The 27,582-nt window shown below is 37.8% G+C and overlaps 1 protein-coding gene across 2 annotated transcripts in view; it reads right to left on the bottom strand.

The window, feature by feature from the left end:
* Positions 1-27,582, bottom strand: part of LOC121426201 (tyrosine-protein phosphatase non-receptor type 4-like) — a 118,666-nt gene that overhangs the window by 49,289 nt on the left and 41,795 nt on the right. For both annotated transcript variants that reach the window (XM_041622412.1, XM_041622413.1), the window contains exons 4-5: positions 26,648-26,765; positions 9,533-9,585 (exon numbers count right to left, since the gene is read on the bottom strand). In XM_041622412.1, coding sequence (XP_041478346.1) covers positions 9,533-9,585; positions 26,648-26,765 — 171 coding nt within the window. The remainder of the gene's footprint in view (positions 1-9,532; positions 9,586-26,647; positions 26,766-27,582) is intronic.

Below are 27,582 nucleotides of genomic sequence, written 5' to 3'. Positions count from 1 at the left end.
TTGGCTGATATGATGGCGAAGAATATGATATCAAAATAAATGGTTTGTTTGCCATAAGCCCAGGGGGCCCCCACGAGTTGCTTCATCAAATTAAGGCTATACTTCTTATATTTTTCCAGCAAAATGCCTCGCTGTTTTTTGCCGCCATTTAAAAAGGGTCAATTGTTATCATCTTTCGAGGGTTTAATGATATTTCATCACAAGGAAAATGATTGATCTTTCTTAAGTCTCTGAGGAATTATGATCATACTTTAGATTTTTTTACTCCAAATTTTTACCAGAACAAGAAAAACTATTATAAGGGCTCACCTCTTTTCTTTCTTTTTAAATCTCACATTTCCTTATTCACACTGATGCATGTAGTTCACATGCAATTATTATTTGCAATGTACTGGTACATGTAAGTTTAATTATCTTCTATACATGTGAAACCACATTTCTTCTCTGTTGTCCCCCCCCCCCCCTTTGTTGGGTTATTGTTTTTGCTATATCATAATTTGTATGATTTGATGTGTACTATTTATATTGCAAGGACCTTTTTTTCTTACTACAAGAGTCCCTCTTGACAAGCAGTTTACATTGTTGCTTGTAATGACTCCTCAACACCATGTAATATCACTGACTGAACATGTATTATAATTTGTTTTTATGTGGAAATGAATAAATGAAATAAAACATACAATATCTCCTAACCATTTGATTTGATACATTTTTCAATGTATTCCTATATTTTTTTTTATTCTGTCACTCTTTCTTAATTTCTCTCTTTCTATTTCTAAATTCTCTCTCTTTTTCTTTTTTCTCTCTCTTTTCTTCTGTCTTTCTGGCTACATTTCTTTCTATCTCTCTATCCTTAGTTCCTCTCTTAAACCTATATTAATTTACTCCTTTTTATTCATTTCTTTACTTTGTAACTCATTCCTACTTTTTTTCACCTGTCAATTCCTAACTGTATCTGCCTCTATATCCCTCTCCAGTTTTATATCTAATTCACTTAGGGCTACAAAAATAGACAAGAGAACCAAAATATCTATAATTTTACTCACGGGTGGTGTTTCGATGATCGAAACTATTTATTTGTTGCAGATACCATAATATATGTTCATAGGTAAAAATCGGTTTCGGCCTAAAATTTCAGCTTCGAAACATGTCATAAAACATCGAGCAACAAGTTTCGACCGAGGGCCTGAAATTTCTCCTAAAAGTAGCAGATTCCGGCTAGGATGAAGCTTGTCCAAATAATATTGTGTAAACAAAGTTCGTAGTTCCTGCCAAAGAAGTAAGTGTGCTTAGATATTGTTTTAAAAGGTTTTCTGAACCAATTATCTAAAATGTAAAAATGAAAGTGAAGAAAACCTTCAGCTTCACGTGGTTAAATGTTCATTTGCATAAATTTTGCATATTGTGAGGTCGCTGTATAGATAACAGAACGCGACAAGACTTGTATGAAAAAAAGGTATAAAATTCATTGTGTTATACTTGTCAAGGACAAGGAGAACGGAAAGAAATAATTGAGTTGAGGAGAAATTATTTTGATGATAATTATTCAAGAAATAACAGTTTCTTTGCATAGAAAGAGGGATAGGCCTATGTAATTAAGCTACGTATATTTGGGACATGAAACCAAAACTGAAGTTAGCACACTAAATTTGCATTGTTATATAAAGCAATGAGTAGCAATGTCCAGGGTTATGAAAGCTTATATATCTATGGAATATTATTGACAGAGATATTATACAAGCATTTCAGATTTATGAAATAACTGAGTGTATTATGAATCAAACTAGACCAAAGCAATTTAATGTGGTTAGTCAAAGGAATTTAAGCAAACTTTTAAAGAGTTGTTTTGAGTAGGATTTACAATTTGTCAAGTGAAATTTTTATACTTAAATTCAAGTTGAATTTATTGTATTTTCCTGGATATTTATTTTCCAGTACAAACATCAAAAGGATTACTGGTGTAGCTAGTTTTTCTTGAATATTTGCTAGGAAAATAATGCAGATATTTCTTGAAGATAATTAAGATTACTACTGATAATTTTATGGTTCTTTTGCAAGTTAAGATAGAGCTGGCAAAAGTCAATAATCACACAAAGAGACATGGTTTGATGTTTCATTCAGGTTCATCATTTATTTTGATAAAGTACAATTCAAAGTGTGATTTAATATAGACAAAATATGTCTAATTTCCGGTTCAATTGTTTGTTCTTTACAGATTGAATTTTTTCTTCATAAACCATAAACCATACTATTCAATTTCTGGTGGAACTTCGCTGAGTTGTTACTACGATGGCGGAGGACAAGAAGTCGCTGAAACTCAAGAGAAGGGGAGCGAAGGCCAGGCTTACCAGGCACAGTAACGGTCTTCAGATCTTGCTTAACAATAACAGAGAAGTGCCAGAAATTCAGTCTGCATACAGCAAGTTTGAGCAAGCATATGGAGACCTACAAGAAGCCCATGAGAACTTTACTATGACTATTGATGATGATGCTGAGTTTGAGATAGAGGAACAGTGGATGGATGATTGCCAGAAAGAATTCCTGAAACTGCAGATAGAGGTTACAGATTACTGTTCTCAAACCAGCTCAGGAGTCAAGACGCCAACAGAACAAGTACTACCACAGTTAGAGATGCCGCCAATGCAGGGAGGGTCTCCTATACCTCCAGAATCTGCAATCTTGTATCCCCCTCCACTGCAGAACCCAGACACTTCTCCAGGTATGTCAGATGCTAGATGCAATTTTAAGGTGGAGAAGCCGAAGTTACCCAAGTTTGCTGGAGATGTTCGGGACTATGAGATATTCAAGTCAGACTTCGTTCACATGGTTGATTCGCGTTATGGAAAACGTGATGCAATGACAATCCTGAGAAGCTGTCTCGTTGGCCGTGCACACGAATTAATCCAAGGCATAGGTCAGGATTATGATGCTGCCTGGGATCTATTAGATTCCATGTATGGAGATGCTAGAATTGTTGCAGATACAATAATCAACGACCTGAGCAAATTCAAACCACTGAAAGAGAACGAAGACAACAAATTTTGTGAGTTTGTCAACCTTGTTAGAAGAAGCTATAACATCCTTAAGCTAGTAGGAAAGAAGGGTGACATGGACAACAGTCACATGTTAGCAACCATAGAGAGAAAAATGTGCGCTGTTGATAGGAAGAATTGGTTTAGATACCAAGAATCAGAGAAGCAAGCTGCAAGCTTTGAAACTTTGTTGACATGGCTGAACCTGGAAATGAAAGCTAGGATGAGAGCGTCAGCACCATTGAGATCACAGATGCAAAGTGAAGGAAAGTCAGCAAATGTTCATCATTTGTCATATAAAGAAAAGAGCAAACCAGACCATAGTGATAGATACCATGAAGAGCAGCCACGAGACAGAGCTCAGAGACAACATCGCTGCTGGCATTGCAAGACTGATGAGCACTGGGTAGATCAGTGTAAGCGTATAATCTCTATGGCTGCCCCAGAAAGACTGAAGTTCTTCAAGGAGAATAGATGCTGCTTTAGCTGCCTAAAGAAAGCAGGGAAAAACCACTACATGGCAAACTGTAGGAGAAGGCAGAAATGTTCAGAGCAAGGGTGCACTTACTATCACCATCCTTTGTTGCACTTTGAAGCCAGTCAACAGATGGAAAATGAGAGCGGTAAAAATGACATTAACGTTGCGACTACAGTTGGAGCATCGTTGCTGCCAATCTTATCCATAGACGTTGACAGTGATACTAGAGCAAACGTCCTGTTAGATAGCGGCTCACAAGTTAGTTTGATCAAAAATTCACTCGCCGAGAGACTCCAGTTGAAAGGCACCAAAACGAGCATCACAATCAAAAAGCTTGGCGACGTTGAAGAAGAGTTGGAAACTTTCAGATATAGAGTGCCGATTAGAGAAGCAAACACAACCAAGAAACACCAGATGATTGAAGTTGTCGGCGTCCCTTCAATAACAGAGGAAGAAGCTGTTAATCTGAAAGACCTCGCAGATCAATTTAATATCCCTAACCTGAACAGAGATAGTGGGCCAGTGGAGATCTTGATTGGAATAGATCATCCAAAATACATAGTAGGTGGTAAACTAAAGAAGAGAGGTAACTTCATAGCAAGAAAGACTCCATTAGGATGGGTGATCTTTGGTGGCAAAGAGAAGCGAACCACATGTGTCAATGTCCTTCATGTAGCAGTTCAGAGTCCAGACTTGTCAGAGTTTTGGCGAATGGAATCTCAAGGTGTAAGTTGTCAGTGCCAAGAGACTAAGTTAACCATTGATGAACAGAAAGAGGAAGAGATCATCAGAGCTTCTTCACAGAAGAAAGGAAAGCAGTGGGAAATTGGCTATCCATGGCAAAGGGATCCTAATGATCTCCCAGATAATAAGAGTCAAGCAGTGAAAATCCTTGAGTCAACTGAAAAGAGACTATATAGAAACCCAGAGCACGCGGAAGCGTACAACAAGCAAATCCATGAACTGGAAGAAATGGGGTTTGCTAAGAAACTCACAGCAGCAGACATCGAGAAGTATGAAGGACCAGTTCATTACATATCACATCATGCTGTTGTAAGACCAGAAAAAAAGAGCACCCCTATCAGAATTGTTTTTAATTCTTCTGCATCTTACCAAGGTCATCGGTTAAATGAATACTGGATGAAAGGTCCCGATCTCTTGAACAGTATGGTCGGAGTGCTCTTGAGATTCAGGGAAAATGAAGTGGCCTTGTGTGGGGATATCTCCAAGATGTACCATCGTGTGTCAATCCCTGAGAGAGATCAACATGTCCATAGGTTCTTATGGAGAGACATGGATGGAAACAGAGAACCTGATGTCTACATGATGAAGGTTGTCACTTTCGGTGACAAACCAGCCCCTGCAATCGCCCAGATTGCTCTGAAGCTTACAGCAGAACAAGGAGAGTGTACACATCCTCATGCTGCTTCTGTTTTGAAAAGGAATGTGTATATGGATGACATATGCGACTCTGTACAGACTGTAGATGAAGCCAGGAAACTTAGTGCTGAGATAGATGAAGTGTTAAAAGACGGAGGCTTCAAAGTCAAAGGGTGGATTTCCAATGAATCTGATGTGGGAGACCTCACCCAAGGAAAGATGAAATTACTAGATGACATAGCTGAGGAGAAGGTCCTAGGAGTAGTTTGGGACAGAGAAAATGACACCTTCTCTTACAAAGTAAAGCTGAGAGACAGTGTACTGAATTCAAGATTAGATGGAGAGAGTCAAGAAAGATTAACCAAGAGGAAAATCCTAGGTCAAATCGCCCACATATATGATCCCCTAGGATTTGCTGCCCCAGTGATTGTAAGAGCCAAGATAGGGATGCAGAAATTGTGGCAAAGAGGCTACAACTGGGACGATCCTCTTACTGAAGAAGAAGATGCGGACTGGAGGCTTCTGTTCGAGGAAATGAAAGGATTGAATGAAGTATCTCTCGAAAGATGTCTAACACCTCCTGAAGCTCAAGGTAAACCAGTGTTGTGCATTTTCTCTGATGCATCAGAAAATGCTTATGGTGCATGTGCGTATCTAAGGTGGCAAACCGGAGATAGCAAGTTCGAGACTCGCTTTGTTGCATCCAAGTCAAAGGTAGCACCGTTAAAGACATTGACAATACCCAGATTGGAGCTACAGGCTGCCGTGTTAGCTGCCAGACTGTACAAGTCGATCACTGAAGAGATGAGATTAGAAGTTGAGAAAGTAATGTTCTTCACGGACAGCATGATAACTCTACAGTGGATCAAGTCTTCGGCCAGGATATATAAGCCTTTTGTGTCAAGCAGAATAGGGGAGATTCAGACTCTCACTGACCCCTCAAGCTGGAAACATATACCTGGTGAAGATAACACAGCAGACAAAGTGTCAAGAGGAATCGCAGTAAACGACCTTATGAAAGAATGGAAGTGCGGTCCTAGATTCCTGCATCTCGACGAAACAGAGTGGCCAGTAGACAAGGTGAAAATCGACCAGAGTCTTGAGAATCTAGAGAGACGAAAGATTAGTCAGACAGTGTTAGTTGTCAACAGCACATCAATTGCCCCCATCGAATCTGAACATTTCTCAAGTTGGCGAAAGTTAGTCAGAGTGACTGCCTACGTTCTCAGATTTGTACGGATTCTCAAGTCAAAGCTCAAGAAAGAATCCATGCCAGAAGCTGATGTGACATTAGCCCCAGCAGAGTTGGAGAAAGCTGAGCTATATTGGACAAAGGAAGCGCAAAAGGGTCTGAAAAGCAGATTTGAGAGAGGAGAGTTCAGAACCCTTACTCCTTTCATTGATAACGAAGGAGTAATCAGAGTAGGAGGAAGAGTTGAGAACTTAGTGACATCATATGAATCTAGACATCCAGCTCTACTCCCAGGTTCCCATCACATAGCTCTACTTTTCACACGTCACATTCATGAGATTGGACACCCAGGTGTTGAGACGACAACCGCCAAGGCGAGACGCAAGTTTTGGATCTTACAAGGACATCGTTTGGCAAAAACCGTCAAGCATCGCTGTGTTAAATGCAGGTCAACAGAATGCAAGCGTGAGACCCAGAAGATGGCTGATTTACCTAGTAATCGTGTCGCACCTCACACTCCACCATTTCATTACACCTCCTGTGACTATTTTGGCCCCTTTCAAGTAAAGGTTGGTCGTAATAAGAGGGCCAAGCATTATGGTGTAATCTTTACATGTCTAAATACGCGTGCCGTTCATCTGGAAATGGCAACTGACTGTTCAACAATGGAATTTCTCCAAGTCCTAAGGAGATTCTTATCAGTGAGGGGACGACCAGCTCAGATCCTTAGCGACAATGGAACGCAATTTGTGGGAGCTCAACGCGAACTTCGCGAGATGATATCGGGATGGAGTGAAGATGAGCTCAAAGATTTCTGTGCAGATAAGGGGATACAGTGGAAGTTCATCACCCCTAATGCACCCCACCAAAATGGGTGCGCTGAATCTCTTGTTAAAAGTGCCAAAATATCAATCAAGAAAGCAATTGGTGAGCAAGTGCTCACACCATTTGAGTTGTATACATGCTTTCTTGAAGTAGCTAACCTTATGAATGAGAGACCGATAGGACGGAAATGCAATGACCCAGATGATGGAAATTATTTGTGTCCAAATGATATGTTGTTAGGCAGGTCTTCTAGAAATGTCCCACAGGGTCCATTTAAGCAAACCAAGAATCCTCGCGATCGCGTAGAATTTGTCCAGCAAATAGTGGATTCTTTTTGGAAGCAGTGGTCTCAAAACGTCCTACCACTGTTAGTACCATGTAGAAAGTGGAACACAGATCGAAGGAACGTTAGAGTTGGTGACGTTGTAATGACTGCAGAGAGCAATGCAATCCGTGGAAAGTGGACTATAGCAAGAATCATTCAGGTTTATCCGGGACCTGATGGTAAAGTTCGAAATGTGAAGCTAAAAACTGTTTCCGGAGAGTATCGTAGACCCATTACAAAACTAGCGGTCATCTACCCGACAGAAGGTTATAGTGACTAAATTAAAGACTTTGAGACTGAACGTTCATTTGAGCTCAATTCATTGAAAATTATTGATATGATATACATGTATTTATTCATTTACATGTCATGTGATAGATATTTGTTTGAGAAATTTCAAGTTTTCAAAAAGTCTCCTCATCCGGTGGGGCGGGAGGATGTTTCGATGATCGAAACTATTTATTTGTTGCAGATACCATAATATATGTTCATAGGTAAAAATCGGTTTCGGCCTAAAATTTCAGCTTCGAAACATGTCATAAAACATCGAGCAACAAGTTTCGACCGAGGGCCTGAAATTTCTCCTAAAAGTAGCAGATTCCGGCTAGGATGAAGCTTGTCCAAATAATATTGTGTAAACAAAGTTCGTAGTTCCTGCCAAAGAAGTAAGTGTGCTTAGATATTGTTTTAAAAGGTTTTCTGAACCAATTATCTAAAATGTAAAAATGAAAGTGAAGAAAACCTTCAGCTTCACGTGGTTAAATGTTCATTTGCATAAATTTTGCATATTGTGAGGTCGCTGTATAGATAACAGAACGCGACAAGACTTGTATGAAAAAAAGGTATAAAATTCATTGTGTTATACTTGTCAAGGACAAGGAGAACGGAAAGAAATAATTGAGTTGAGGAGAAATTATTTTGATGATAATTATTCAAGAAATAACAGTTTCTTTGCATAGAAAGAGGGATAGGCCTATGTAATTAAGCTACGTATATTTGGGACATGAAACCAAAACTGAAGTTAGCACACTAAATTTGCATTGTTATATAAAGCAATGAGTAGCAATGTCCAGGGTTATGAAAGCTTATATATCTATGGAATATTATTGACAGAGATATTATACAAGCATTTCAGATTTATGAAATAACTGAGTGTATTATGAATCAAACTAGACCAAAGCAATTTAATGTGGTTAGTCAAAGGAATTTAAGCAAACTTTTAAAGAGTTGTTTTGAGTAGGATTTACAATTTGTCAAGTGAAATTTTTATACTTAAATTCAAGTTGAATTTATTGTATTTTCCTGGATATTTATTTTCCAGTACAAACATCAAAAGGATTACTGGTGTAGCTAGTTTTTCTTGAATATTTGCTAGGAAAATAATGCAGATATTTCTTGAAGATAATTATGATTACTACTGATAATTTTATGGTTCTTTTGCAAGTTAAGATAGAGCTGGCAAAAGTCAATAATCACACAAAGAGACATGGTTTGATGTTTCATTCAGGTTCATCATTTATTTTGATAAAGTACAATTCAAAGTGTGATTTAATATAGACAAAATATGTCTAATTTCCGGTTCAATTGTTTGTTCTTTACAGATTGAATTTTTTCTTCATAAACCATAAACCAGGTGGTCTTTTCTACACTCCCTGAATTAATTTGTAATGAAATAAGTGATATTTCTTACTGCTACATAATATAAATAACTTTTATGCACATTTTTTTTCAATGGACTACTGGTTGTTTGGAGCTTACAGAATTAAACCACTATATGCTCTATTATTGTATTTGTATCTCAAGGGAAGAACATCACTGAACTCTATTGTTAGAATACAGGTATAATGCCAGTTTGACACTGTTAAAAATGTCCTTGATGAGATTAGAATCTCATTCTTTAAAAATATGTAAGGAAGACTTCTTTACAATTTTTCTTTGGGGAGAATGATCAAGGCCATGTCTTGTAATACATGTTAATCAATGACAAATGATACACTTCTATTGTATTGTTGCTCCCAGCCAATCATATTACCACATTAGGAGCTTATTACAGAACTTTGTGACTTGTCATTGATTACACATGTTTTGAAACAGGACCTTGGCTGCTCAATGACCTTGTGACAGAATACACAAAAGATTATTATCAAATATATTATTTACTGACAGGACAGAATTAGACAAATAAACTAACAATTGAATAAATAAATAAGTAAATAAATAAATAAATACACAAATAAATAAACAAATAAATTAATTATAAAAACTATCAATAAAAATGAGAAATTCAAATAATGACTTACCTTGTACAAGGTATGATGCTAGTAATGTGCCAATATCGAATGAACAGGTCAACCTGAAATTTGGAAGAAGATAAAAAAAGTTTTTTGTTAAATTTGACTTTTGTTCAGATATCACTGTTCAGATATTACTTAAATATGAAATTAGTATCAAATAATATAATTCAGCCTATGTTGAAGTTGTTGAATGACCAAATGGTATAGTTGTGCACATTCGATGAATGACATGAAAATTATAAGTTTGTGGTATTTAATGTGAAAACACCCTACATGTAGTGATTGGCTAGCTGTAAGGGCAATGATGTGTCTTTAGAGTCCCAGCCATCAGCCTCAAAACAGGCTTTTAAAGCCTATTTCTCAATTGATTTGTCTTTGCATAAATCTTATAAGATGTTAGGAGCATGCACTCATTATAAGGGTTATCCAGATTTGGTCCAGATTAAGTATGTGTAGTATGAACAGGGTATGGACCGACTATTATCATGGATGGTAAATAGAGTTTAACCTTCCTAAATTTCTTTAGGCTTTCAGTGTATATAACTCAGAAGGTTAATCTCTGATAGAACTCAATGATGAAGGACAAGAAATCCCAATAAATGCTATTCAGTGTAATTACTATTTGATTTTGGGCATGAATTTCTCAGGTCTTGACTTATTTGTGTTGCTTGTTGATTTTTTAAGATGTTTGTGCAAAAGTAGCTCTGCAAATTAATGTTACTTTTCATGCTTGAGATAGTTCCTTGTGCAGCTCTCACATAGCTCTAGAAAAGTGGTTTTTAATAATAATAATGATAATAATAATAATATAACAATCTTTACTCGCTTCATTAAAAAGAACAATCACATAGCATTAAAAAATACAAGATACAAATAATGACATGAATATAAGCATCAAGTAGTAGTAGTAGTACACAAAATTATAGAGTAGTCCAGCAAAATCACAGATAAAATTATAGCAGACATTATTATATTAAAAAAAATATTTCCCTTTTGTACCCCTTTCATAAACCCAATTACTATGAATTATGCGGCTAATAGCAGCATAATTTGGTCGTAAAATTGGAGGACAAGAGTTATCCGCATTACTCTGATGCTGCTATTATCTGCATAATAGCTGCATCGGGATGAGATTTTGAGTTTATGAACGCATTTCCAAATAATGCGGATAATTGGCATGGTGCGGTCACCCTTTTCCAACACAACCGCATCGGAGGGGGCGTGTCCAGTTGTCATGGCGATTATCCGCCTTTTTCAGGACGGGCGCTCGTAAAAATAATGCGGCTTATTTTCGTAGTTTGAACGCAATTTTTATTGAATTATCCGCATTACTCTTAGGCGGCTAATTGGAGGATAGGTTTATCAAAAGGGTATTGGTTCCCAACCTAAATAAATAGTCAAATAAAATTGCATAATATATCCACTAAAACATGTTTTTATTTCAATTCGTCTACACCATACCAGTTTTACAAAAGCTTTTAAATAGGCTTTAAATTCAATGCTATTTTGAATTATAAACACTTTTTTTTTCATGAGATTGCAGCGTGGGTTGGTCTTTAAAGAACATGAGGTCTGGTTAGAGGCCACAGCTTTCTTCTTTGTGTGCGCAGTAAAACTTGGCAAGATTAACAAACTTTATTGTAACTGTCATGACTGAAGGGATAATCTAATGTAAACCATGGTCCATGGGTATAACACATACCTGACAACCATGAGAGCCAAGAAATAAGATCAAATTGCTTTAAAAAATTCCAGAAGTAAGAACATTCAAACTATCCTGTAAGATTACTTTTACCAAATTTACCAAAGCATCTTGTACATGTTTTTCAACAAATCAGATGCAAGAGTTTCAGTAAATTGCTGACAAGTGCAACAATGCTCTGTGAACGTCCCCATCTGTATACGGATCCCACACTAGGATCACATGCCGAAAGTTTATCTCATCTGATGGAGCGAACCAATGGGACACAGGGATTTCAGTAGCTTTTAACAAGTGATAATAATGCTTAGTCAACATTCCCCCTTGTCTATGGTGTACGAATCCCACGGTAGGATCACATGCTGAAAGTTTATCTCTTCTAATGGAACAAACTAATGAAATGCAAGGATTTCAGTAGCTTTTAACAAGTGATAACAATCCTTTATAGCGAATGTTCCTCCCATTTCCAAGGTCTATGAATCCCACGGTAGGATCACATGCTGAAAGTTTATCTCATCTAATGGAACAAACCAATGATACTTGGAATTTCAGTAGCTTTCAACAAGTGATGATAATGCTTAGTCAACGTTCCCCCTTGTCTATGGTGTACGAATCCCACGGTAGGATCACATGCTGAAAGTTTATCTCATCTAATGGAACAAACTAATGAAATGCAAGGATTTCAGTAGCTTTTAACAAGTGATAACAATGCTTAGTGAATGGTGTACGAATCCCACAGTAGGATCACATGCTGAAAGTTTATCTAATATAATGGAACGAGCCAATGAAACGCAAGGATTTCAGTAGCTTATAACAAGTGATAACAATCCTTTATAGCGAATGTTCCTCCCATTTCCAAGGTCTATGAATCCCATGGTGGTATCCTTTTCTGAAAGCTTATCTCATCTAGCGAATCTCTGCTCCACTTTTTGGTTCAGATTGCTTCCTTTGAGAGGAAGATAAAGCTTCCTAAACGAGCTGGAGTAGATTAGAGATGAGGGTACTGAAACATTAGGCGGTTTCAGACCGCCTCGAAGTTCGCCAGTTCCAGGTATTCTCTGATCGGGAAATTTACCCCGATCAGAAAATACCAGGTATTTTGGTAATGTGAAAGCAAACTACGCGTAATTTCCCCGAAAGAAAATACCCGCTAAATAGTAGGTACTTGGCGAAATTACGAGAACTTTCGTGGGGATTTTTCCAAGGTCGCAGGTATTTTGGCGATGTGAAAGCAAATTACGGGAACTTTTATCCCAGCATGTCGTTGGGCGCGGCGGCGTGGGTGGCTGCTGGGCTAGTGATTTTGAATCTCCCGCCTTGCCTGCTTATCAGACCACACTGCGCATGCTCGTAACTTCGGGAACTTATCCCGAAGGATGTGTTTCGGGGCGGTGTGAATGCAGGAATAATTAACGGGTATTTTTTAGCCTTAAAAAGTTCTCGTAATTTAACGGGGATTCTTGTGATCGAGGCGGTTTGAAACCACCTACATTCACACCAGTTACCCCAAATGCCCTCAATTAAATAGACATTGATAATATTTCGCAATTTAACTCAATAAAAATTAGAGTTTGAAGCCAAGTCCACATCAAATTTTGAAAAACTATATTACCCTTTAATAATATTTGCACACACCTATACCCCCACAAAACACATACATATATGGGCTGATATAATAAAATTCTGCATTTATACAGCGCTTAACACATCAGAACGACGTCTCTTAGCGCTTTACAGATATATTATTACCCCAGTTATCGGATCCTTGCATGCCCCCATACAATGTATGCACCTTCTCCACTCCCTGGGGAGCATTCCAACAAGAGTTCCAAGACTCAGTTGCTAGGCATACTGCATAGGCTTTCGCATCCTACCAGGTACCCATTTAACACCTGGGTGCAGAGTGGCAAATTGTAGATTGACGCCTTGCCAAAGGACGCTAGGCCATATTTTTTAATCTTCTTGATAAAAAATGTTTAAAAACGGGGTAACTCCTAGAAGAAAGGAGTAGTTAGCAGGTCTGCTATTCCACATGCCCAGTATGCATATCTGTGTGGGGAATTTTAAGTATCCAGTTTTCACCTTGCGCAAAGATTTGACAGACTTTCTAAAAAAAATAATGATTAAGAGTGCATGCTGACAGAAACTATGTTAGACTTGTATCTTTAAAACCATGCATTGAAATAAGTCAAGTTGCGCAACTGATATCACAAGGAAATACAAGCCACAAGATTTGTAATGTACCCTAATCCATTATCTCTTTCAATTTCATTTTTTGAGTAGTCTTCACTATCAGACCCCATCATTCTGTATTTTTGCAAATGATTAACTTTGCTCAGGGTGAACATTCAATGTCGGTTTCCAAATATAAACGGCAACATGGATCATGATTGAAAACATGATTACAAAATGTTGATATAATCAATGAGAAAAAACGGTATGTTCAATGTCCTCTATTCCCAGTCGTAAAAGTTAACGTCTTTCATGAAATCATGATTTGGAAGAAAATTTAGCTGTCGAAAAAGATGCGTTTGTATAAAACGCGATCAGCTCAAATTTTACAACCTTGAACATCGCGATTGCGACATTGAACACAATTTTTTTTTATAAATGTCTTCAAATTTACTCTCACAGTAGATACAAACAGGTGCAGGAACAAACATTTCTTGCGATGGGTCATGTGCACTAAAGCTGCGCTAACGAAAGCGGGAAATTTAAAGACGAGCAACATGTAAACCCTTTATTTTTGACACTAAACAGTGCACCATTGATTGCGTTTGTGTTTGGTGTTTTCTAATTGAGTTTTTTCAATCATGATCGACATTGAAAACTGTAACACCCTTACATGTCACTAGTTTCCAACAAGGAATTTATAGTTTCACTCTTTTACTGTATTAGAAAACATCATCACATTGAATGATCTACTTTTGATTAATGGGGAATTTCACAGGCCTATATCGCACAAATGCTAAATAAACATATTTCTAGATACATGTGCGGGCCATTTATTGAACAGTATCATTTGGGGGAAATTTATTTTAGCAAATTCTAACAAAAAAGTTATTTTACACTTCTTTCTGTATACACACCGAGACTGTACATCTTCCTCTGAATTACAAGAGTCACATTTTTCTTATTATTTACATTAAATCTCATCTTTGGATAAGGTGTGCTCTCTAATTCATATCAATGAACACATTATTGTCATAGTCCTGAATACATGTAGGTGCATGATGAATAGACTACATGTAATAGTATTGAGAAATGACAAGTGTCCATCGAATTGGTATGCTCAGCTTACCCATAAAAATACTTGTGGTATAGGGTGGATTTCCAGAATGGTTGTGGTTTTACCATGGTATAGATAAAGGATGTATTTAGGAAAAAGAAAAGTTCTGTGGTTTTAATTTATCAGGAAGATATATAGGATTCTAAGGAGGGGTATATACATGTACCACAAAAGAACAGATGATTCAAATAATAGATAGCTATCTGTAGGTCTCCATGTATTCAGGGGGGTGTTTCACAAAGATTTAAGTATGACTTAGAGTCGCACTTAAATGCCTAGTTGCGCGCAGTATAAAAGGCATGACAGCATTGGTCAGATCATGCCAAGAGGACGCGCACTACTGCGTATTGATCAATAAGATTGCGCGTTGCATATCATGTACGCGTCGACATTTAAGTGCGACCTAAGTCATACTTAAATCTTTGTGAAACACCCCCCTGGTCACACCGTAAACTTCCTTGTGAAGTGGAAGGAATATTTCTTAATACATTGTATACATCATAACAATGCGCATATTTATTCATGTAAAGTAAACATTTTTTTTTAATCTGTCCATGCGGTCCTGTGTGAAAATATTGGCTTTTAAAGAACTTTTCATTTACACATGTATCTTCAGTTACTTACGAGTGATATCAAGTATAAAAGTACATTGTATAGTACACGATACAATAATTTGTTTCCCTACTATGAATCAGAAGTGATTCCCTCAAACAGACAAAGGGCTTTTTCACATGTGAATCTTGAATCATCATAGTAATGATGATTACTATAGTAATCGTGACTAGGATTAGCGTTCATGATTCAAATCTTGTTCTAGTTTGGTTTCACACGTGCTAAATATTTGTCATTAGCCTTATTTTTCACTGGAACCATCATTCAAATTACGATTTTTTTACTTTGTGAAAGGGCGGTAAATGGGGCACTAGAAGCTTACATTTAATTCCAACATCAAGCATAAATCCATAACATCAAGCACACATTTTTTTTTTTTTTATCAAATTCAAATCTATATTTTTTTTATTTATGTTCAATTGCAATTTCACTTTCTTGCAGCACCCCAGGATGCTTGCCTTTGAGATGTACGCTTGATTTGTAAATAAGTTTTGTGCAATGTCTATAAAAAAGACATATAAATGTAGGCCTATAAATAGTCTATACAGTGTGATATGTTTTTCAAGATTGCTTTGCCTCGTTAAACTGGTTTTAGCATAAAAGAAGACACAACCATTCTGTGGGAAACGATCTTCACACATTTTGAGCATGCTACTCCACACACTATGTGTAGAATGTCTACGCTGCGGTTTCGAATTTCGCGCAAAACATATCATCCCCACCGAGAGCGTTCCCATAGCAACAAGGCCACTTTACGTGAAGTGGTTTTGAAAACCACTTTCGGTTGATCAAATGGGAACGCTAGCAAAGCGATCTTCCAAACTGGTTTCTTGAACCGGTTTCCAGTAAACTAGTTTTAGACAGTATAATGAGAACGGTGTATAACATCAAATCAATGCATAATCTCATAATTTGCTTTGTAGAGGCCTTCAAACTGCTTTATTCTGCTGATAGGTCCCATCCATGACAAGCAGATCTTGTATGACCGATTGAAATGATCCACTATACATGTACAAACCAAGAAGAAACCTCCAGGCTCTTACTGGGATGGCATCATTAGTGATCATATCACCGTCGCCATGGGAACCCCTCCATCCATCCCCAAATGTCAAACTCTTCTCCAGCACAAAGGAGTCGGTTTACAATACAACCCAACAAGTCAATCAATTGAGAGTAGATCTGCAGCTCTTATTTCTACCAGTTGCATGGAAAGTGATATTAAAGGGAAAGTTCATTATGATGTAAAGTTGTTTTTTTTTTAATGCAAGCAGAAAGATAAGAGGAACACATTAATAAAGTAGTAAACATCAAAGAATAATCAAGTTTTGGATACTAAAAGTATCAATTTATGAGGTCACGTGCGAGCAGCTCCACCATACATGTAAATTTAAAGAATAGATCTTATCAAGAACCATTATATTAAATATACATGTAGAAATTTGTGAAATTCACATCAGATGACATACGTGTACATGTATGGGACACTTCTGACATATTATGACCTCACAAATTAATATTTTTTTTGAAAATTCCTGTTTACTAAGTTGTTTCTTTACAGATTTTCATCAAACCTTAGCAATTTTGTGGTTAATTTTTCTATTCATATCAAACCAAAATTATTGTCATGGAAATGTTGCCTTTTATCACTTATTTACAATGTTGCAATATTGGGTAAACCTCAAGAAAGCATGCACAACAACATCTATATTCTAGTGAACCACTGCATTTTCCGATTGAAATCTACACCAATGTATTGATCATGAACTTGAAATGAACTCCCGTGGTCACATACTCAATGCACAGGATTTTTCCAAACCTACATGTTGCCCATCTTACCAAGGATTCAACTCGTTGGATTTACGGTGACCATACTCCCTATTCGCAGGTTTATTGACTTGATATTAGTAGCTTGATAAAAATAGCAAAAGAAACTGTTAATGGACGTTGCGGTAGATTAGATATCACCACGTTAAACCAAACTATTTCCTTATTACAGGAAAACCAGGGAAATTTACTGACATGATAGATTCTAAACACACTGCATAATCAGAAATTAAAAAGAAAAACTACATCAATTCAAAGTTATCATTATTTTACGGACCGGCCTATTATCCAATTTATTTTTCTCCTCCCCCTCCCTCTCTCTCCCTGGAAGATAAGTAGAAAATTTGTGTGTGAATCTCCTTCCATCCCCTCCCTATTCTTACCCATCCATTCCTCTCCCCCTCCTCCACAACCCCCATCCATCTCCTTTCTACCTCCCATTCCATCTCACCTCACACCCTCCCCTACCTCCCAGCTCTCCCTCCATACCTCCCATACTCCCTAGAGGGGACCTGAAAAATTCATGACAAGAGTGTGAATCTCCATCCCCACCCCCTCCGGTCCCCTGGCCTATACCATATCCCCCCCCCCCTCTTTCTCGTCCCCCTCCCTCCTTCTCTTCTCTCTCCCGATTCCATCTCTCTACCTCCCTCACACAATTCCTTCGTACACCTACCAACCCTCCTTCCATATATCTCTCATACTCCCTGGAGGAGAACTAAATATTCATTACAAGAGTGTGAACCTTCACCCCACCCCTGCTGTCCCTATACCATCACCCCCTCTTTCTCTTCCCAATCCATTTCATCCCTCCCTTCTCCCTCTGATTCCATCTCGTTCCCGCCCTCACACCCTCCCCTACCTCCCATTCCTCCTTCCATATATCTCCCATTATCCCTAGAGGGGACCTGAAAAATTCATTACAAGAGTGTGAATATTTGCAGAGATAGCTCCCATGTTCCCTCTTCCCCCATCTTCTGCATGTCGTGCAGAGCATACCAGGGACCCCAGCCGTACTCTTCGGACCCCAAAGCACGTTCACAACGCCAAGGGTGTGTTCAGATGACTTTTTATCAAATCATATCAAACACAGCTGCAACACTAAACATGGAACTGCAGGGAAGCATTCATCTGATTTTTCATCAATGCTGAGTGTTACTTATCTTAAGCTGCATCATACTGTGTAGTTTGATACAGGAGTGTATGCACAATGTAGAACAAAAGTAAGCCAGGCGATGTCAATGATATTATGACTGAAATGTCTCTTGCATTCAAGTAAGTTTTACCTGAACATGATTTTACAGAATCATAATTTGAAAAAACACATCTTTTAAAACTTTTCAAGTTCACAAGTTTCATGTAATTGAAAGACTGAATTCAATAAATTTTTTCATCAAAAGTCCATGCTTCTACAATTTTTTTGGTCATCTCTTGCCCGATCGGGCAATTGACTGAGAAAGGCTTGCCCGCACGTCATTTTCACTTGCCCTGGGCAAGGCGGTCTGTCACGGCCTGCAAAAGACTTTGTAAACCATGATTCTTAATGGTCTCACAAAAGGACACCATCATATTGATTCGGTCTCATATGGATCACCTTGTGGAGTTGTGAAACAAGACTCATCACAAACTTATCATACTGTCACACCTACAACTGAATTGAAAGACAATTAAACAATCAAAATTGGTAGTGTGAATGAACACCTATCTCAACCAGCACGAGACTGCTGCAACTCGAGGGCAATTCATCCGCCATTCAATATCAAGATTTCAGGACAATTGAAAACTGAAGTGCCCTGTTAGCTTAACGACCAACCAATTTACACCGAACTCCGCACATACTTTGAAAAGGACAGACACAAGTCACGGACCACTTTCGCAAGAGGGACTGGCCCGTTGGGACAACCACATAACGGTCAAAAGATTCCAAGAAACAACTTGCACTTTTCACCTCTTCCAATCAATGTACTTCGTGAACATCTTTTTTATTCCACGGTGGTTTAGTCTATAATTACATTCTACATACACATATAAAGCTATCTGTATTTCTCTACAACTCAGTGAGATGAAATACATGTATAAGGGACATTTAAAGGTAATATGCTAGTTTTGGTTACAATAGTTCGTACAGAATCCAACGAAATGACCACCAAAGTGTCTGTTCGTATAAATAAAACGCATGTGCCAAAGGATTCTGGAAGAAATTGTGTAATTGCTGAGAAATCAGCAAATAAGCACAGGATTCGGGTAGAGCGTCGGGCCCGACGCTCTAAGCAATAATTATACATTGTCCCACGTGCGCTTATCTGTGTTGGGGATCTTCGGTGTGAACATTTTTCAGCGTAGATTTCAAGATTCACAAAGTTCAGTTAATGTAACTGTACCAGATCTAGATCCTCGATGATATACTGACAATTAAGCCTTGTTTTACAGACTTTCTCATGAAATCAGTGTTTACGGCAACTACTGGAATTTCTCTCTAAACTGCTAATGCGCTGAAGCAAAAAGTGATAAGAATATTTAAAGATAATGAGCAAAATCTTGATTAGTTGCAATGAGATTCAGTTGCGAAGCTCTGAGGCTGCAATTTCGCAATCAATGTTAGAAACTCTGAGTAATGCAAGGATTTTTTCTTCTTTCTTCATGGGGGGGGGTTACATAAAAAACAATGAAAATTTAGGGTTTTAGAGCCCCAAAATCTACAAGCAAGGTTAGAATATATCCCACCTTTTGTCATCATCAGGATATACCATATATGATGTGAACTTTTGTGTATAAATTCAATGGGGAAGGGGGGGGGGGGGCGATTTGGCCGGGGAAATATACTGAACTTGATATTATCATACCTTAGCAATGTAAAAACATTTCATTATAAAAAACATTATTTAGAGAGAAGGAAAATTCAAGATGCACATGACAGAAATTTAACCCTGGGCCAGATTACACAAACCACAATTTGATCATAAGGCTGATTTTTATAACTGATGATAGGCAATAATCAATTCAATCAATCGTAGAAATTAGCCCCACGATCAACCGCTAAGCAGTGTGATACAAAGTCCTGATTCACTAACAAGAATTAAATAGGACAGGGGTGACAGGAAAGACACTCCTTTTGATCCCAAGCTGTGCCATCCTCAGCCCTCTTAGATTGTTCATGGAGGGATTAGAGAGGGGGTAATTAAAGATTAATTGAATTAAGATGAATCACTACCAATGTTATATCAGAAATATTCTTGACAGGGTTGCAAATCAAGGTCAAGTTCAGCTATTTCTGTGGGTTGTGGTTGAAGACAATGGTGTGCAAAGGAATCAAACCGTGTTGAAAGGCTTGAAATAATTTTTCAAAACTCCCCTTTAAAGTGAAAAAGTGGAATGTTTTCAGCCTCAGAGACAATTCCTTCAATTGATCTTTTCCACAATGTGCTTAATTCATTCCAGTTTAGCTTCTTGGAGCTGCAAGAGGAATTATCTCATCAAGTATCAAGTAATGGTTGCTAATATTTGCTCAGAAGGAAAGTGTTTCACAAATCCAGGGCCACGTCTTACAAAGAGTTATGATTGATCCTATCAATCGTAACTCTATGGAAATCTATCAGTGCCATATTTTTTCTGCATGAAATTTGCAAAATGTCCTTTGTAAACAAAGGAGAACACACCAAATTGTCAAGAAATCCATGAATTGATGGATATACATTCATATCTAGAAAATCTTTTGAACAAACATGCAGTTTAAATGTTGACTTTGCTGGCTTTCCATAGTTGTGATTGATCGGATCAATTGCAACTCTTTGTAAGACAGGCCCCTGGAGTGACTAAATGTCACTGAGAGCCCCTTTGAATCGCAGAACTATTCCGCACAATGAAAAAGACCCTTTTACAAGCCTTGTCAATTCTCAAATTCAAATCATTTATGATTGTCCTTTTCATGGTCAACCCTTAACATGATGTTATATCATCAAATGTGATAGGAGAGAGCTGAGCAGAACCACAGTTCATGTCAGAAAAAATTCCCCACAGTGGAGATGACTCTTTCACAAGCCTTTTCAATTCTTGAATTCAAATCATTAATATGGTTTTCTTTTTATGGTCCACCCTGAACAAATTCAAAGACGTGTTACTAAACCTGAAAGGAGAGAACCCCCGCAGAATCACAGTGAATATATGAATATATTCCCCACAATGGAGAAGACTCTTTCACAAGCCTTTTCAATTCTTGAATTCAAATTAATATGTTTTTACTTTTTATGGTCCACCCTGAACAAATTCAAAGACATGTTACTAAACCTGAAAGGAGAGAACCCCCGCAGAATCACAGTGAATATATGAATATATTCCCCACAATGGAGAAGACTCTTTCACAAGCCTTTTCAATTCTTGAATTCAAATCATTAATATGTTTTTCCTTTTTATGGTCCACCCTGTACAAACCAAAGACGTGTTACTAAACCTGAAGGGAGAGAACCCCCGCGGAATCGCAGTGAATATATGAATATATTCCCCACAATGGGGATGACCCAATTATCAGCCCCTTGAATTCTAAAGAGGCATAACGCGATATTGATTCCCATGTATCAAATGTGGAAATATGACAAGGGGGTATGCATACAATCGTGTATTAATTCTATTCTCATAACCACGCGAAGAGAAGAGGAGTATATTCTCGAGAGTTCCGTGCGTGCTTTCGTGCCATAATCTCCTTCTATAGATTACATGCTTACAATGTCGCTAAGTCTTACATAATTATTATTCTTTGATTCATTGTGAATCCTGAGTAACACCATCGTTTGTTATCCATTTACTCTTTGGCATGTCTTGAAAACAATAAAAATGCATCGATTTCACAATTCCGTGAGAGAAAATATACACAGAGCACACTCCTAAAACACCAAATGAAATCAAACCATGGCTTTTCACTGATATTACAGACTTTTAAATTAAAATTCTAAGTTATATGGTAACAAGGAAACAGAAGAGATTTTCTTACAAAATCTACTTAAAACCTGTAGTACACGTACATGCACTTGTGTGTTGTATTTGGCCTCTACGGTCAAACATAATTAATGAACATGCATAAGACGTAATAAGATGCTGTCCGACCACAGCCCTGGATCAATCGCTGACCGAGCCGAGCGAGCGGTCAGTGCTTGATTGAACTGGTCAGCCAAGCTCTTGGTCGGCTGGTCAACTATCCGAGATAAGGGTTTTAATCCAAAGAAGATGATCTTGACCGGATCGGTGGATAACTGAGATAAGGAATATCATCTCGTCTTAATGTGAAGTTTTCACACCAGCCCACTCTTGAAATATGCAAACAGAATGTTTCAACAAATTTGCTCTGAGCCAATCAGATGGCAGGATTTCAGTAGCTTTTAACAATAGTCAGTGAAAATCAGTTTATGAAATGCTCCCCGGTTTATACTTTCTGATCTGGAATACTAAGAAGATCAGAAAGAATCGGGTAGTTTGGCAATGGGAATGCAAAGCACTTACAATATCCCAAAAGAAAATATCTGCAATTTTAGTAGGTAGGCCTACTTTGTGAACTTTTGCAGGGATTTCTTCAAGGTCATGGGATATTTGAAGTGACAGTGTGTAAGTGAATTATGAGAAGTGTTAATATGAGACAAGAGAGTACATCCTTTCCCCCTAAGAATCATAACTCTTGTTTGTAGGTTCAGAACTTCAAGAACTTTGAAGTTGATGTTGCTGTAACTTTCTCCTGTGTCCTGCACACACACATACATACGTACATAATTTTATATGTATCCCTTCAGCCAATTTGCCCAGAGCTGTGTTTCATAAAGTTCTCCTTTATAAGTTATGCGCAAACTTGAATGACTTGATGACAAGTAACCTCTTCTTGGGTGCCAAATCTGGGACCCAATGGCCACCCAATGGGGACTTGCATTGAATCATTGATTCTAACTGGCTGTTGATCAGCGTTACCATGGCACATCTATACCATGTTTACACATTGACTCGGCTCGGGTGTTGAATCTGCGAGCCGGGTTGAACACTGCGAAGAAGGGATCAGAGATCGCGTTTATACGTACATATAAAAAGGCGAGTTCAACACGGCTCGCGGATCTCGAACGGAAGAAGAATTATGACGTCGCAAATTAAACGCGGGAAATTCACCGCCGGAATCGAATCTTGTCCATGCGAACAACAACAATGCCAAAAGTGAAAGCGCGCGCAGTGACCTGGTCAAGAGAGTTCGACACGGCTTTCTGTTTACACACGAAAAAATTGCCGAGTCGCGGATTGAAACCTACGATTTTGGCGGATCAAAAAATCGCGGATCACACTGATCGCGTTTACACAGCATAAAATTGCCGTGTTGAGCACGGCTCGCGTGTCGAACCCCCGAGCCGTGTCACTGTGTAAATACGGTACTAGTTACCACTGGATGGTGAAGTTACTATGATAGAAACTTTTATGCAACAGGGCCCAGATTCAATTAAATTCCCGTCAGCTGAGGGAGAAATCTGATCTTTGTAAATTAGAATGTTTACAGCACTGAGTGCAATAAGATAATAATTTGTCAAAATTTGATTAGGATGATAGGAAATTCCCTCCCACTATCTTCACAAGAAAAATTTGGAGTCTGTACTGTATCTCATTTCAAACAAGAACATGTCGCCAGTCTTCCTAAGTCATGAATAACTTATGAACAGCTCTATGAAAAACCACATTGACGATACACATGAATGTGGCGAGGAGGGTAATTCTGTGGAATTCCCGCATGAATGCATGCATGAAGGCTAAATCATAAATATGATCGGATTCTGGACAGGATTTAATATTTCCCTTCCAGTTTCTCAAATTTCCACCATTGACGCATCAAAGCTCTTCAGACGAGGGGCCACGTCGGGCAAAGACCATAACAGATAGGCAATAGAGAATCATTTTCAAGGCAAAGACTATTCGCAACGAGGGTTCATGGATAAGGACAGAGAGATTTATCCCATGAAATATGGATATTCCAAGAAAAGGCTTGTGGAGGCATGGGACTCCTACCCACTCACTCTCCTTTATATTGCATTCAATCTGTTGCAACTCTCTTCCTAGTCATAATTATGCGTTGTTCTGATATGGTAAACTTATGAACCTATTCAGAACTAATACTCAAGACTCACTTTCACATATTTGCTAGAAACGTTTTTTTTTTTTAAATGCGTAATTCCCCTCCTATTTCCTGGTCAAATGTTAATACAAATTCTTGCATTTCAAAGAAATATATCAATGAATGAATAAATAAATAAATACATAATGAATGAATAAAAATATGTGTATAAATGAATGAATGAATAAAGATGGTATCCCCTTTTGATTGCTACAACTTGCTCACGTAAATGTCGCACTACATCATACCATGTATATCTAAATCTAAAAATAAAGTCTTGTTGGGATCTTGGTTTGGATTTGTACTAGTCCACACCAGAAATATCCATGAAAATAATGTCTATACCCGCACAATATCAAATTGGAAAATCGATGAAGGCAAACCTCATTTGCCACAATTTTCAAAGAGACTAATGTTCTATAAATATGCAATGAGGCACAAAGCGAGACAGTTCCTAATTCAGAGCTTATCGACTTTGAAGTCATTCACTGATCTAAATCTATGATGGTTGAGAAAATGATTTGGAAAGAGGATAAGCTGATAAGCCCAAAATTACGGAATGATGTCTCACCCCTCTGCTATAAATGTTTGAAATGAGTCGTGCTATGTGACATACAAATGCTATATTCACTATACAAATTGAATAATATGTCATACATTCTAGAATTTTCATGAAGATTGGTACAAACTTTTTAAAGTAATAGATTTTTTTTTAATCTCAGATGAATTATTACTCTCAATCCATTCAGGCATGAATTGTCCAGTGTCTTAAAACTCGCCTCATTTATACATGGCTGATATTACCTGCAGATAAAGCAGCACCTCGCTAGCTTGTAAAACTGTAAGTACAAACTTCCTTTCAAGTCAAAAGACACTAAAATGGTCTGTATTTCAAGCTTAGCATGGATGAAATAGATTTGTAATGTCTGGCATGCCATGAGAAAATTGCAACTTGTGCTAGCCTTGTTTCTTAACCCACTTGTTGCTTGAAGTGTCCATAGTGGACTGCGCCTTGCTATGAACACATACATGCATGAACTCCTTATTACAGTCACTGATCTACCAACATGTTTTCTTCAAACTAAAAATGGTGTTTTTCTTAAATTAAGTTTTTCAAATTGGAGGTGTTCTTCTTTTCTGCATTGTTATAGAAACTCCAGTCAACGAGTCAGATCCTATCAAACTCGATTGGTTTAGGGATTTTCTTGCACCAAAATAAAAACAGGCTTTTCGTCTACACAGGATATGAGTGTACAAGGAGTAAGACATCACATAAGGACCCCCTAAAAACCTCCCCTCACTCCTCATATATTATGTCACTCTGACACTGCAGAGATGCAAAGGCCAGAATTCACAAAGGTGGTTTTGAAAACCCACGGTTGAGTCTATGGTTTATGCAGATTTCCTGTATAAATTACGCTTAATTTAGCGCATATCGGGCGCGTGTATAAAACATGTCCAATGCTGATGCGCGCTTTTGTCACAGTGCGCCAAATTGACGCCTGTTACCATGGTTATCCACGCTATTTTATTCATGAGTCCACTGTTTTTATTCATGAGTCCACTCTTCAAACAGTGGACTCATTAATAAAATAGCGTATCTTACCATGGTAACAGGCGTCAATTTGGCGCACTGTGACAAAAGCGCGCATTAGCACTGGACATGTTTTATACACACGCCCGATACGCGCTAAATTAAGCGTAATTTATACATGAAATCTGCATAAACCATGGACTCAACCGTGGGTTTTCAAAACCACCTTTGTCAATTCGGGCCAAAATGGCTTTAAATTCAATGGGGCACAAGTGAGTTAATATAGGTACCTTTTGGCACTGAATGCAGATGAAGTGACTGGGCGGGTAAGTCAATTGCTCACAAGAGGGATGACTGATGTTTCTTTTTTCGTACTGACCAGTACGGGGCATAATGATAGAGGTTGGAACCATTGGATCACACTTTAGTATTGTTGGAGTGTTGCATCAATGAAAATTGCTTTTTTTTATCAAGCCTTAAATCTGATTTACAAGCTTCAAGAAATGGCTTCAAAATCAAAACAGATTTGTAAGATCTAAAACTGATTCCAATTGATTTTCAGATCAGCTTTCAGCAAGGATGAACCCCCCCCCTCCCCTCCTCCCCCAGCCAGGATTTATTGATTAATTATATCATTGAGCAACATCTAAAATTTTCTCTGAAATAAAGAAATGATACAATCTACTCAAATCACATTCTCTTCATTTCAGCCCGGCATTTCAGCTTCCTCAGTTCCAACTACCATTAATACAAATTGTATGAATTATAATTCATAAAGAAATCAAAATAGTTTTCATACTGAAAACGTTACTTTTTCTGTCTTGTACATGAATCAACAGAATACATCACACTTGTAAATAGTCTAACATGTAACTACAGGCATTATCATTACTTCAAGTTTAGCTAAACCAAGGCAGCTAACACAAAGATTTTACAAAAGATTTCAAATTTTAAAAGAACAATCCTGATTGGTTCCTGGTTAGTGTTTTGAAAAAAATCCACATGAAACAATGATCTTGATTGGCCAATGAACTCACCTTCCTTCTAGTAGGTCTTTCTTGAGTTGGAGCACGTATTGGTAGCGAGTGTATTCCTCTAGTAATTTACTGGGGTCCGTTACAAAGAACTTCACTTGGAAATGGAAATATAGAGTACCTGGTGAAATTTAAAGACAGAACAAAATTCCTATTTTAATATAAGGCATATTTTCCTTGAAAAAACATATATAGTAAAATGTTTTCATTCAGGTGAAAATTGAGGTAGGGTAAATCTGAAATTTGCAAAAGCACCCCACCTTGTCTGGAATGTGTAGTCTATTACAGGTGAAACATAGGCCTTAGACATGTATCATCCCAAATTTTGCTACCTTCTTTTAGTTTGCTACACATATACCCTTAATATGGAAGTGGTCTGCATTTGTATTAAATAACAGGGTAGCAATAAAGACAATCATGCAAAACTTGATTTCAATAAATCCAAATTGCGCATTCAAGACTGGCACTTGATTTCATGAGTTACGATTATAAACAGCCATTGTTCCTGGATGGTTGATTGTCTGAACAAGCAATAAGCATAACACCTATTTCAAGATATTTGCACGCAATGTTCCAGAGAGTGTTTAAATGATGGGTAGAGACATATACAAAATGACCTGGGAAGACTACCCTGCCATGTCATTTTCTGTCAATTTTTACAGGACAACTCATCTTGATGACCGTTGCGGCTGACATTCATTTGACATCGATTAGGGGGCACCAAGAACCCCATTCCCTGTCTTACCATCTTCATCAAACTGTCAAAAATTTTGTAGTATTTTGAAGCAGCTTCATGAATCTAGCTGGAGCGGTGCCAGCCTATCAGGGTATTTAACGTTTCTAAAACGATGATTACCAGTTTTCCACTGTTGCCCTGGCCTTGTCACACTAAAGGCAGGATTGGTCGAATTCTTTTGGATATTCCTAAATATTTGAAG

Source organism: Lytechinus variegatus, chromosome 13, assembly GCF_018143015.1.
Source record: "Lytechinus variegatus isolate NC3 chromosome 13, Lvar_3.0, whole genome shotgun sequence".
In the NCBI taxonomy this organism is placed as follows: Eukaryota; Metazoa; Echinodermata; class Echinoidea; order Temnopleuroida; family Toxopneustidae; genus Lytechinus; species Lytechinus variegatus.
Note: the sequence above shows the minus strand (reverse complement) of the source record. Positions and strands in the feature narration are given on the sequence as shown.